At 37.4% G+C, this 13420-nt stretch overlaps 1 protein-coding gene across 1 annotated transcript in view; it reads left to right on the top strand.

The window, feature by feature from the left end:
• The window catches only part of ZDHHC7 (zinc finger, DHHC-type containing 7), a 12070-nt gene extending 2661 nt beyond the window's left edge, over window positions 1–9409 (top strand). Inside the window, exons 2-6 of the mRNA XM_009698152.1 lie at window positions 564–688; window positions 5802–5898; window positions 6363–6444; window positions 7691–7821; window positions 8891–9409. Of these exons, the coding sequence (XP_009696454.1) occupies window positions 564–688; window positions 5802–5898; window positions 6363–6444; window positions 7691–7821; window positions 8891–9067 (612 nt within the window). The 3' untranslated portion in view covers window positions 9068–9409. The remainder of the gene's footprint in view (window positions 1–563; window positions 689–5801; window positions 5899–6362; window positions 6445–7690; window positions 7822–8890) is intronic.
• The last annotated feature ends 4011 nt before the right edge of the window (window positions 9410–13420 follow it).

A 13420-nucleotide genomic window follows, 5' to 3' on the forward strand; every position in this document is an offset into this window, starting at 1 on the left:
CTAAAAGCTTAAGTATAAAAGAAAAAGGGATGACTGTTGGTTCTCAAAAGCTTGTGTACATGGGACAGGTGGCTAAATCTTGGATTCAGAGACTTGAAATAACATCTTTCAAGTAGTTGCTGCTGATTTAACTTTTGTGGATCGCTTGGCGTAATAATCGAATGTCACAACAATTAACACGGTGCTGAAAGAAAGCATGTCTCTTTTAGCAGCACTTGTTCAGAGTAACTTCTCAGCAAATATTGTACTTGTAATGCTTGTATCTGCATGTAAAGTTGTGTCTTCCTCTTTATTTAATGTATGCACGTGACAGTAGATTCTATCAGAAGTATGCTAATACTTAGCCGTAGATGAATCTTGCTGAAATTAAACTGAATTTGAGGTCAAGCAGAGGTAATTTATTCATTTGGAAATTATTCTGGCTTATGGTGGACTAGCTTTGGATAAATGAACTTATTGCAGCAATTATCCTGAGATTACTGGTATGAAGCCTATAAAATGTATTTTTAAATGCTCTCTTACCATTTAAGAAACTTTCTGTCCTTTAATCGAAATGATTTCAGGGGGCTGTACCCAAAGGAAATGCCACTAAAGAATACATGGATAATTTGCAACTGAAACCAGGAGAAGTGATCTACAAATGTCCAAAATGCTGTAGTATCAAACCTGAACGTGCACACCATTGCAGGTATGCCATAGTTTTCTTTGAAGCAGTTACGTGTATTGAGTCTTGGAATAGTGTTCCTGATATTTATGTATGTTTTTTCCCCACAAATTTCTTTTGTTATCCAATAAACTTTCAAATTCATACATTGCAGAGTGTTTTATAAATATAATACACTATGGCCAAAAATGAATGTGGATGAGGGGAAGGAAGCAAGAGACTCGAGAGTTTTTAAAAATAATCATACTGTGCTGTCTTAAATAGTTTTTGATCTTTGAATATTTTTTCTCCTGTGTGTGATTCCAATTATTGTGCCTTACTGCTGATAATACAGGGCAAAGGGAGGAATCTCAAGGAAATTTCTGATAGAAGCTGATTAAGAAATTACTCCTGCAATGTTAAATTAAGAAAATACAGCTTAGTTTTAAATTATCATGTTAATTTGTGTCTTCTTGTCTTCATTGTGCATCATTTGAAGCTGTATGTGAATTGGCAGGTTATTTTCCCAAAATTGTATGCATAATTGTTTAAATGCACTTCAGCTTACTGAAGATTCATTTTAATGAGGACAGAAGTGATGATAACTTTAAGTAAACATGCTATGGAAGAGATAGTAAATTTATCCATTTTTAATTAATTCTCAATATTTTGAGTTTTCAGGAACTGTGGATATGCGCTTGTAATGTTTATTGTGCGGTAGTTTAAAATAGATACGCCTGCATAATTAAGACTTGTGTAATATGTAAATGTTTCTGGTGGCTCTGTCTAGGTGTGAGGAGAGTGTTGTGTATTGAATTGTGTGACATATTAAATTTAAGTCTCTGAGTGAGTGCCCGTCAAAAGAACAGAGTGGAGTCTTGTCAGGACTTCCAAATTAATCTATAAATTTGTGGTTTCTAAATTAAATGTCTCAGTGTATGTCACTTATCTGTGTGAAAGTTATGGCTGAGAAGCTATTTTGATTATAAATACTCAGCCTTGGCACTGAAATCTTGTTCTTCTCTCAGATGTGAGTCAGTTTTTGTATCTGGAGTGTGAAGGGAAAAGTTTCACGTATAAATAGTCAAGTACAGAATTATCGTCAGTTAGTTCATGCGTGTTGTAGGCTAGCTTTTGCATGGGTGCAGATACTAGGCCTGCCTTCACGTGCAATGAGTTTGGTTCTGGCTGGCTTTATTAGCTCTGGTAGAGCATTACATGAACACAGCGGTACCGGTTGCTGGCTGGGCCTGGGGTTGGAAGCAGTGCAGCTGCTTTCTTGTGGCAGAATGTAAGTTGTTCATCTCTGGGGATCCAAAACAGCTTTGTGCAGTCTGTTCAGATATCCTGGCGTTGTGTTCATGGGATGTGGTAAGGGGATACCTGAGAGCCTCTGGTGAGTGTAGGCTGGATGTTGCTAATTTTCTCACCTCAGATTTAAGCTGATTCCTGCAGAGACTTTGCAGGTATCTTTGTAAAGTGTTTCCCACATCTTCGGTCCTGATAGGATTTACTAATTGGGAAGTAGCCCTAAATGAAGACATCTTATGTTGAAGTCTGCGTACGGGCCAAAAAGCTGAAGTATTGGAGAGCCTCAAGCCCATGCAGCTGCACAGCTCTGTGTGGGCAGTGCTTGTCTGTTAGACCTGGAGCTAACAACTGTCTAGGTTTCAGGCAAGCCCTGCAGAGTCCCTTGGGTACATCTGATCCATCATCCTCAGCAGACACTGTGTTATCTTGGATGTTCCAGTAGCCTGTGAACCCACTTGAGTGGTATTGACAGAAAAAATATTTCCTCGTGGAAGAAGAATAAAAACAAAAACGTAGGGACTTCAGATATATTGTTTATAGCAAGAATTTGAGTGACATTTATTGTTAAAGCAGGCAGGGTGAGAATGGGTAGTGTCTACAATGAAGGAAATCTGTGATACTTTCAAAGGGTTTGTTTTCACTAACCACTAGTTTAGGGACCTGGCTCTGCATGTCTTGTGAATTATTTTATTTTTTATGCCTTGGTAAAATACGCTGTGAGATGTTCCACATAAGGGTAAACAATGCATTTTGGTGTGTGCACAGTATCTAACTGACTTCACAGAACATCTGGAAGAGAAAGCCAGAGCCTGAAAGTGTATGTGCTGTCCTTTTGTGAGCCTGCTGTCATGTTTTTCTCAGCAGTTGGATATCTGGTTTAATTGTCTTTGTTTCTGTTACTCATACAATACTTGCTACTAGTAGATGCTGTTAACTTTTCTTAAGTAAAACAAAGGATTTTTTTTATTTTTAATTTCTTGAATACATACTGCATAGACAGGTAAATGGACTGGAAACCAGCTATCAGAATCTGATTCTTTGCCATAGATTTAGCACTGCAGAAGTTTACTGAATAGAAAAAAGGTTTGTTTGATTATACTGCCAACTTCTTATTGGCTTACAAACCCATTCCAAGGACATTAAGAGGATCATCTAGTCCCAAGTAGTTGAAGTGCAATTTGCTGGTAGAAGAAACTTGAAAATGGCAATTAAAGTTGGTTTCTGTTGAGAAATACTTACACTCAAAGCCACAGTGCATATTTTGAGTAGTAAATTATTAACAGAAGAGACTCTTATGATGTAGTTATGAAAATTGTTGTGCAACACTGCAGCAGAAGTTCTTTTAAGGAAGGAAAATAGTTTCATAATACTCATTAGTGATGGGAAAAAGAACATGAGACTTATTTACAGCTCGCCTTAGTGAAATACATTAAACTGTGATTTTACTAAGCAGTTGACATTTTCAGCATAAGGAAGAGGGTTATCCTGAGTGAATACTATTTCACTTTCGCTGAAGGAGCACAGCTGTCATTATTTCTAGCCTGTTCTCAGTGCCTGCGTTTGTGTGGGGGGGAACTGTTATTCAGAATCAAGTCACCGAGATGTTTGCATCAGTCTTCCTGTGAATTTCTGTTATCCAGACTAGTTTCTCTTAAGCCATTAGCTTGTCTTTCTGAATGTCATCTTTGGCATTCAAAACTATAGTTGCAGCTGCAGTTGCCCAAGTGCATTCAGCAGCAGTGCCAAGCTGGAGAAGACCTTCCTTTGTCCAGAGCTGCTTGTTCTCACGACCATATTGCTCCTTCCTCTTGTGTAAGGCGTGAGGGTTCATGCACAGTGAAATGACATTAGGTTGCAGGTAATGGGGTGACTTTCCTAAAGTCTTGCTGCATGAACATCTGTGCTTGGACAGGGGAAGGAATAGAACAGAAGTGAGGAAGGTAGGAAGAAGGCAGAACCACTGTTTTAAGCATTGCTGTGAGTTTGTTGGCTAGAAGTGTTTGTTGAATCACAGTGTGAAATTAGAAATGAAGGCAGAGTTCCAGACATCTGATATCTTGGAGAGCTCTGCGTGGGCTTGTGAGAAACACTGAATGAGCAAAAGTGAGTCTTGCCCACCTCACATCCTCCAGTATTTGGCTTGATTGAGTAAAATCATATCCAGACTCAGTACTTCACATTAGTATACTTTTTAGAGTGACAGTATATATTCTGTATTACATGAGGAGGCTTGCATGGTTGTGGTAACTGGAGTTAGCTCACCTTCCCACAGAGCTTGGGAAATTAATGAGAGGCTGAACTTACAGGGAGCGGGGTGTGAAATGAAAATCATTTGGAGAGCCTTCTGAATGCCTTCTCCTGAATGATAACTGTTTCTTCTGCACTAGAAATGATTGTGGCGTTTAGTTATGGTATTGGGATTTTCATGTGTAACTGGCAGTGTTTGAAATGTAATTTGTATCAGAGGATGAATAGTCTTTAATGTCCATAAAACAAGAGGCAGTGAGAATTTAGGGGCTGGGTTATGATAGCTCAGGGAAAAGGGAGCTTCAGAGGAGCAGTGAGAGATTTGGGATTCTGGCTGCGGTAATATGTTCTGCACAGGAGTACTGCACAGGAGTATGTTCTGCCTCTTGCTGAGTTACCTTATAATTGTGCACATGTGATGACTTAAAAATTAGTTTAAGCCTCAGAGCATTGATTTCCCACCCACCTCACCCCCCTTTCTTCACTCTAGTGACAATCATCTACCTTTGCTTTGTGGCTTGTCACTGCCGCACTCATAGATTACATACACAAATAAGCATGTGTTAAAAACAAAGGATTTTGAATAATAGTGCCTGCATTTTTTTAGGCTTTTTTGTCTTTGTAACTGCTGAAATGTCCTGCAGGAAAATCTGGAACACTTTGGATGCATGACTATCTTAAGTACAAAGCTAGGAAAAAGAAGTATCAGCATTACTTAAAGCTATTGATTTGCAGAAGAACTTCAACACGTGTTGCAACTGTTCTGTTTCTCTTGTGTAATTGTTCATGTTTGGCTGCAGATGGACCTGAACACAAGAGAAATGAGCCCTCTGGTGCTGTATGGCCCAGCAGATGTAAAATGGAGTTATTGAAATGTTTGACTTTTCTTTCTGGAAATAACCTTGACTCAAAACTGGGCAGAAATAAGCAATTAGTTGCAGAACTAGTAAAGAGCAGTAGTGTTTAAGTATTCATTTACAAGTAGGCAAGGAATGTGTACTGCTTATAGTTTCAATATTTCTGTTTTATATTGAGGAAGTGAGATGTGACATTGTCAGCTGTTCTTTAGTTGAGATTTCGATTGCATATGTTTAGAATTGTATGGCCAGTTGAAAGCACAAGCTTGACGATATGTCTCTTGAAGATGTGAATTTCTTTTTTTTCTGATTCACAAACTAAATTTACAACTTGAAAGTCTGTAAACTTGAAATAATTACTTTGTCTAAAAAAGCTTCTCCAGAGGGGAAGGGGTTTTTTAATACTGAATTTAGAAAGAACTGAAGCTTTGCTCGTTCAGTGCCACAAGTATCTAAAACAAGTTACTGGATTCACTTGATTGTGTGTTTGGATATGCAACAATTCTCATATTAATACTGTTTTTCTTATGTGAAGAATATCTGATGTACACAGTCAGTTTTGTAACAACCAAAAACTGAGTTGTGAGCACATAGTTTCTTTAAAGAAATGCAAATAAAATCAGTGTTTGCAGTTTGTCAAGAAAGATTTCACCACATCATCTTATGACCACTGGATACCCTTGTTTCTACATTAAAATGCAAAGTATTGTTTCTCAATAGAAGTCTTTTTTCCTTTCCTTCAGTATTTGCAAACGATGTATTCGAAAGATGGATCACCACTGCCCCTGGGTGAATAATTGTGTGGGGGAGAAAAATCAGAGATTTTTTGTTCTGTTTACGGTAAGTGGAAAACAACAGCAGCTTGATCTCATCTACCTTGATTATAACAATTTTGGTTACGCTTAGTAGTGGGTAATGGCTTAAGGGCTCAATTGTTTTGCGTTGGTTTTGTTTGGGTTTTTTTCTTCTATGCAAGATATTCCCCAAGCAGGAAGATATTTCTACTCATACTCATTTTAATCTTGTAAAATGCTGTTATTTTAAACTATCCTAATTTTGCTGTGTTTTATGTAGTAACAATTGGTGAAGTGGAACTGTGATTTAGGGAGCTAATCTTTAAACTTTCATTGTTACCCACGTTTGTAGATTGAAGCTTAATTAGAATTTGGTTTTGTATCATTGTATTGAATTAAAAATTGAAATAGGAAAGTATATTCGCTGTGCAGTGGTGAAGGCTGGCTGACAGGAATGTCTGGTTTACTACCTGGCAGCAGTCAAAAGTAAGCACTCTCTCTTATTTCCAGATGTATATAGCCCTAATTTCAGCTCATGCGCTCATACTGTGTGGGTTTCAGTTTTTCTCCTGTGTCCGAGGGCAGTGGACTGGTAAGCAAATACCTAACTTTTACTGTCCTAATCTAGCAGATATTAAGAGAAAGTCATAGCATTCCTCCTAATTCAGTCCCATGTATGAAATATTACAGGACTTCAATCTTTTTAAAGTAAAGTCTTGAAAATATTTCATACCTATTTACCCATCTCTCTCTCTCTTTCTTTTTTTTTAAATTTTTTTTTTTTCCCCTGTAGTCATTCGCTGTAAGAGCTGTGGCTGTCAAGGGCATTCTCACTCCCTTTCCACACAGTAAAAATTTACTGCCTCTGTAATAGGAAGGAAACAGATAGCTGGTCCTCAACAACCTCAGTACTGTATTACCTGAAGCTGTCAGCTGGACTTTGTGTGTCCCACCACAGTTCTGTGAACGACAGCTGAAACTTAAATTTCTCCCTTGTTCCGTTACTGGAGCCAACTGTGGGGCTCCTGTAGAAAAGAAATTTCCTAAACTGTCCCAGTTGTTTGGTTAGGCCTCTGACTTGCATTTCTTAATGTTCCAATGTGCCAGAGCTAATTCAGATCTTGTGCTTTTGACAGAGGATGGTTGATCATATGTTCTTCCTGGTATGTGGAGCAACAGGGGAATCCATGTGATTGTTTTTTGCTGAATATTCCGTTAAATGGATGGAACCTTAGTCCTTTTTTTACTTGAAACATTCTGCTTCCTGTATACTATCCCATTTCTTCTTTGTTTAACTATAATTGAATTAATCAGTTGATCAGGCTTCTCCAGAGATGTGACTGTAAGTGTAAGTCAGAACCTGATTACTTTGTGTCGTGAATTAAAAAAAAAAATAATAAAGCAATCACAGCAAAATGGAACATCTGGATTAACTCGCAAGTCAGAGCTGACAGTGGTGATGGTTTTTACAGCGTTTGTCGTGCATGAAACTTCAGGCTGCTCTCATCTTTGTATGTGTGCAGTTTCGAGTACTTGAAAGATCGCGTGTGCAAACATTTATTTGATATCCTTGAAATATTGAGACAGGATTGCAGTAATGCAGTACCATGTGCTTTATGGGAAGGCAAAAGTGTTAACTGCCATAAAATTCTTTATTTCCTTTTGCAGCAAATAAAGCTACTGCAGTGCTAGAAATTAGAAGTTTGTTTTAATTGTGAAATATTGTTTAAAGTGTCAGATATTTGGCTTTTATTGCTGTTTGTTGAAGAGGGGATGTCTCAGTATGAACATGCTCTATAGATTTATTTTTTTTTTAACTACATGTATCATTTTCACAGAATGCAGTGATTTCTCCCCACCTGTAACTGTGATCCTGATGATCTTCTTGTGCCTTGAGGGTTTTCTGTTTCTCACTTTCACTGCAGTCATGTTTGGCACCCAAATCCACTCAATATGCAATGATGAAACGGTAAAGACCTCTACTTTTGTATGCTGTAACAATTGTTCTAGGAAGATGTGATTAGGTGTTATTTCATTTGCATGAGGGGAGGCTCTTATTTTGGAGAAAACCCCAAATCTGAAATAGCTCATCATTTTTGTTTTCTACAGTTGTAAGGATTGAAATACTTTCTTGGGGTTTGCTTTCTAACAGAAGTTCTTGCATTATTCGGTTTTCTGACATATATTTAATAATTAGGTTTTCAATTACAAAGATTGCACAGCCTCTGACGTCGGTCTGGACTTTCACTTCTCAACTATCACAAACCCCTGATATGTGTCATGGGAAGTGTCTGCTTTTCTCAGGTTTACACTTAACTAGCTATCTCATATCAACCCTTCACACTTCCCTCTGCTTTGATGCTCTTTATTAGAGCATAACCATAGTTCGGACCTTTGGCTCCCTTGCCCTTAGATGTGCAGTGTTAAGCCTCAAGAGGATGTTTTGTGATGGATAATTGGCTGGAAACATAAGGAATTTGAATCATGCGTCTGTCCATAATTTTCTCATGTGAGGCTGTTTAAAAGTGTGCTTCAGTACTGAGGACTAACTGTAAAAAACAGTTGGTAAATATGGAACCTTCATTAGTGGGAAGTACAAAAAGTGATCATCAAAATAATGCATTTGGGAGAGTAAGCCTGGCTTCAGTAATTGCAGTAAAAGAGCCTTCTTGGAAGCCTTATTGTCTGGTTTCATTAACTGAGTAAATAACTTCTAGTGTAGGTGTATTGCGTGCAAATCCTCTAGTGTAACATCATCTTTTCTCGTCATTTTGTCTTTTAGTTTGAGGAGGGAAGAGGTAGAGGTAGACCAACCTTCTGGTACACATTTTATGTTCTGAGCCTTCTGCCCTGTACCCACAGGGCTAAATCAGCCGTTCTTATTTTTTCCTTACTAAATAAATAACAGAAAGAAACTAATCAGCTCACTAGCCATACATTACAAGAATGCAAATTAGTCACCAGTTTTGATAACTGCTATTAGAATTTACTAAACTTCAGACTTAACAGTGCATCACTGCATGTCTGTTTATATACAGGAGATTGAAAGACTGAAGAGTGAAAAACCAACATGGGAACGGAGACTACGTTGGGAAGGAATGAAATCTGTTTTTGGGGGTCAGCCTTCACTCCTGTGGATCAATCCTTTTGCAGGATTTCGAATCAGGCGACTTCTACTGAGAGCAAAGAAAGGAGGACCTGAGTTTTCTGTTTGAGTCTAATTATGCTGGAACTTGGAAGAATACTATATAATATTTATTTGGGGCCAGAGAAGGCTGTCTACTTATAATCTGTGACCAGGTGAAACTGATACCAGACATTTGCTTGTAGCAAGCAGTTTTATACGTTTATTGTCACAGACATCTCATTAACTTTCAGAGACGCGAACTGGATCTGTAATGGTCTTAACAGCAAGATAACAAAGGAAAAGCACGTGATCACACTAAAGAAGCCAAATGTTGTCATGCTACTGTAATTTATGAGATTAATTATCCATTTTTGTTAAACCCTTTTGATTTGGTAAATGTTTGGGGAATTACCTGTGTGTTTTTATAAAAAGTATATACTTAGGTGCAGTTGTCAATCATAAGGAGGAGCATTCTGTTGAAAGTTAATCTCAAATGAGACCCTAGCCTTCTAAATCCAGTTTTCAGGGAATAGTGGTTTGTTCAGTTTTAATTTATGTTTCAGCTTATCCTGATAAACAGAACTGTACTCTTGTGTCCCACTTCAGGCACACATTCCTCATATGCAAGTGATTCAAAGGACTGGTGCACACAACAGCATAACACATCAGAGGCACTGTTACACCCCTGCCAAATGTCTTCCCAGGCTCACAAAAGCATGTCTTTCTTTTTGGCGGTATTAATCTCATATGGCATTTAGGTATGTTCTAAATCTTCAGTAAACAACACTTTTAACTAACAGCTGTGGGCCAAATTCTGCCCTCAGATATGCATCTCCAATTCTTAATGCATTGATTCTAGAGGAACTTAAGTGTAGATGTTTGAGGATTTTATCTAGTCCTCTGCAGGGATTAGTGGGACCAGTGACTGTATCCTCCTGTGTGAGATTCAAATGATTGTACTGCAGATTGGACTTAATTAACTGAAAACAGTTGTCTTTGTAAGGTCTTGCTCTGCCCTTTTTTTTTTGTTGTACAGACTTTTCATAGAAGGAAAGCTGTTAACTTAATGATCCTTTGAACAAAGGCATCAGAGGAATGAGGGAGGTTGCCTCTTTCTCAAGTAAAACAGATCTTAAATGTAGAAAGATCTGCAATAGAAGGAATTATTTTGAATTTAACTGTTTTCCAACCAAATTACTTTCAAGAAGTGAGAGCAATATAGATCTAGAACTGCTTTATGTGGGCCTGACAAACAACAGTAGTGCTAAGAAATGTTTATAAATCTGCAAGTAATGAAATACAACCTGCAAGTAATGAAATTGAGCTAAAAGTGGATTCTTTAAAAATTACATTTAGACTATTTTTTGTATTACTGTTAATCTGTTCTATAAATTACTGACAATATAAAGGATAAAGCAGGAGCCTTGATGCATAGCTTGAAATCGTGCCTAGAAAGTGAATAGCTCCCTGTTCTGGGACTTGCCTTAAAATTGTCCTGTTCTTGCTTTTGCTTTGCCAGTAGCACTGATGATCTGTCCCACCTTAAGCAGTTCAATGTGCTGAAGAATCTTACATTATAAAGTTTACATACTACAGAAGCTATACTTTCTTTTTTCAGTGACCTGCTTCTCTGTTTCTTTGTAACTGTGGCATTTTGATTCCAGCTTCATCAGGTTTTATTAGGTGGGTGAAATTACTACGGGATCCATTTATTATCTGTGGCCCTGCGAACAAAACTGTGCAATACTATGTAATAAGTTCACTTTGCTTGGGGGCGATGATGTGTAATACTGGAGTATTTCTAGGGGGGACACATCCAGTGAAATTGCAGTCAAATGAACAAAACTACATCTCGTGTAACTGAGGGGAAAGTTGGAAGTTCCACGAGAATCTTTGCTTATTCAGTTGCACATCTTAAAGATTGAGAAAAAATGTGTCTGGCTTTGTCATGAGGCTTTTAATATGTATATTGTTTAATAAAATATCATGAAATCAGAAAATATCACTTCAAGCGGTTGAACCCTGTGACTTAGCAAGTGTGTGCGTGTGTGAAATCAGGTTTACTTGGCTTTTCAAACCCTTGTTATGTTGTAATTTTTTTATGTAAAAAAAATAAAGTAATGAATTGAGGTCTTAAAGTTGATTAACTCCTGCTCTCTCTATGTCACTTTTTTTCACTTATACATGCATATGCCCATATATTAGATGACAGCAGCTTCAGGGTAATGGTCTTGCATCCTTTGGCTTGTAATTTATATGTACGTGTGTATCAAGTAACAGATGATACTGCTCCAAATTAAAGATGCTATTCTGCTTATTAAGGATTTTAAGCTATGCTAACTGCTTAGCTGCTCTTAGGCATTTCCTTTTCTTCATCCTCTGGTGTAACTGCTTACCTTCTTGGTACCTGTTTGGCTAAGGCGGTGCAAAAACACGCGATAAATACTTCCTATCTGAAAACAGAGTATCTCAGGCTTTGCACCTTCAAGGTATTTGTATGAAATACAGGTTTGGATTCCCTAGTTTCTCTGTGCAAATGTTGACCTTTGCCACTAGTTCTGTATCTTGAGATACAAAGACAGCCAATTATGCAGCCTAGAAAGCTGCAATTCAGGTAGTTGTCAAGAGAACAACTGACCAACAAAGGAGAGGACGAGGAAGGAACAAGGTTTACAAAGGCAATAAAGGATGGAGAGACTGAAAGCAATTTATTTCCCAACAATTCTAAAATATACTTTGGTACCTTTCCTGGGTATAATTACACACTTGTACATTGCTGTTTCTGTTTAGAAAATAGCTCCAAATACATTCGTATAAACTTTGTGCCACTGCTTTTTGTATTTTTAAGCAGGTTAATGATTTGATTATATTGGTATGCAACAACAGTTAGGCTGTGCTGTATTTACATGGATTTTAGGGAAGAGCTTGTTTACTCTCCAAATGGAACAGATGTCTCTGCAGATGGATCCTGCTAGTTTATCTCTTTTTTGTTTTCTTGTTTAATTTCTAGTAGTAATGTCAGGCTGTTTCAGGAACCCTTTCTGAAGTCTTAGACTGCAGCAGTTGTAAGTGAGAATTCATTTATGCACTTCTTTATGCCTATCCTGTGCGGAAGTGTTGTGTTTCTATGATTGTTATCACTTCTGTTGGCACTGTTGTTAATATGTGAAAGTATTCAATGCTATTGGAGAAAGAAAGTGCATAAGAGGTTTTGAAATACAGAAATTGGACTGTAAAATGATTCATTAATCTGTTAATAACACTAAAATGAAATGCACCTGCATTACAGTTCTGCATATCTTTTTTTAGTGTTATTCCTCTGGAAGGAGTAACAGTTCAATTCATGCAATGTATTTTGTGGTTGAATATTGATTGGTGCTTCTTGATTGATGAGATTGAATGACACAAGCAAAAAAATTTAATATTCTTTTTTTGTGTGTGTGTTCCGAATTTCTTCATGGCGAAATACTACTATTCATTTTTTTCAGTATTTCCTGACTGTATTGCAGTAGCATATATGCTACTGTAATGCACATTACTCTTGTTATACCCAGATAGAGCTCTGGAAAATAGCCAGCCTGTATCAAAGCAATCACAGCCTTAATTTCTTAGTAACAGAAGTGAAACTTTGCACCTCTGACATATTTCTGCAATTTCTCTTAATACTGTAGTGCAGGATAAAGTTAATATAAGACCTAGGTTCAATGTTAATAAAGTCAAATGTTATAATTGGCAAGGAAATTGATAACTTACAGAGAAATAGATGAGGCTTTATTACCCGAGATGCACAATTCATAGTGTTCTGACACAGCAGCTGGTATCTTTCCAGACAACTAAAGTATTTTTAAATGAGGGCATTGTAGTTAAATATTGGTTTAATTTAGAGTGGGGTTTGACATAGGGAAGCCAGAAAGATTTTTGCTGTGAATCTCTTCTGGCCCTTAATACAGGTCCCTTGTGAGACCGTAGATTATTCTTGCTGTAAACCTTCACCAGACTAGCTGAACGCTGGAGACTGAATCTGATACCTACTTATTCCTGGGCAATTTTATTTTCTTCTATGAGATAATATCTTAGATTATTAATTACATCAGTCTTAAGTGAAAGCTGGACTTTGCAGCCATAGGTGATTCCTTTTATGAAAAATAAATCCCTAAGGTCAAAAATCCCAAAGGTATTTCCATTGGAGAAATCAGTAAAGAAACTTGAAAACTTGGTTTTGAATTAAAGAAAAAAGGCAAACTGTCCATATGAAATATGAGAATATGGAATTTATTTCCCCCATAGATTTATTTTCTTACCATTAATGAGTATAAATGTACATTTAATTTCTAGAAAAATAATGTAATCTGCGTGATGGAGGAACCGGAAGCAATGTTAGCCAAGTACATTTGCATCTGGCATGCAGCAGAAATGCTTGCAGTGGAACCTGGTTTCCAGA

This window comes from Cariama cristata, unplaced genomic scaffold, assembly GCF_000690535.1.
Source record: "Cariama cristata isolate BGI_N322 unplaced genomic scaffold, ASM69053v1 scaffold8414, whole genome shotgun sequence".
In the NCBI taxonomy this organism is placed as follows: domain Eukaryota; kingdom Metazoa; phylum Chordata; class Aves; order Cariamiformes; family Cariamidae; genus Cariama; species Cariama cristata.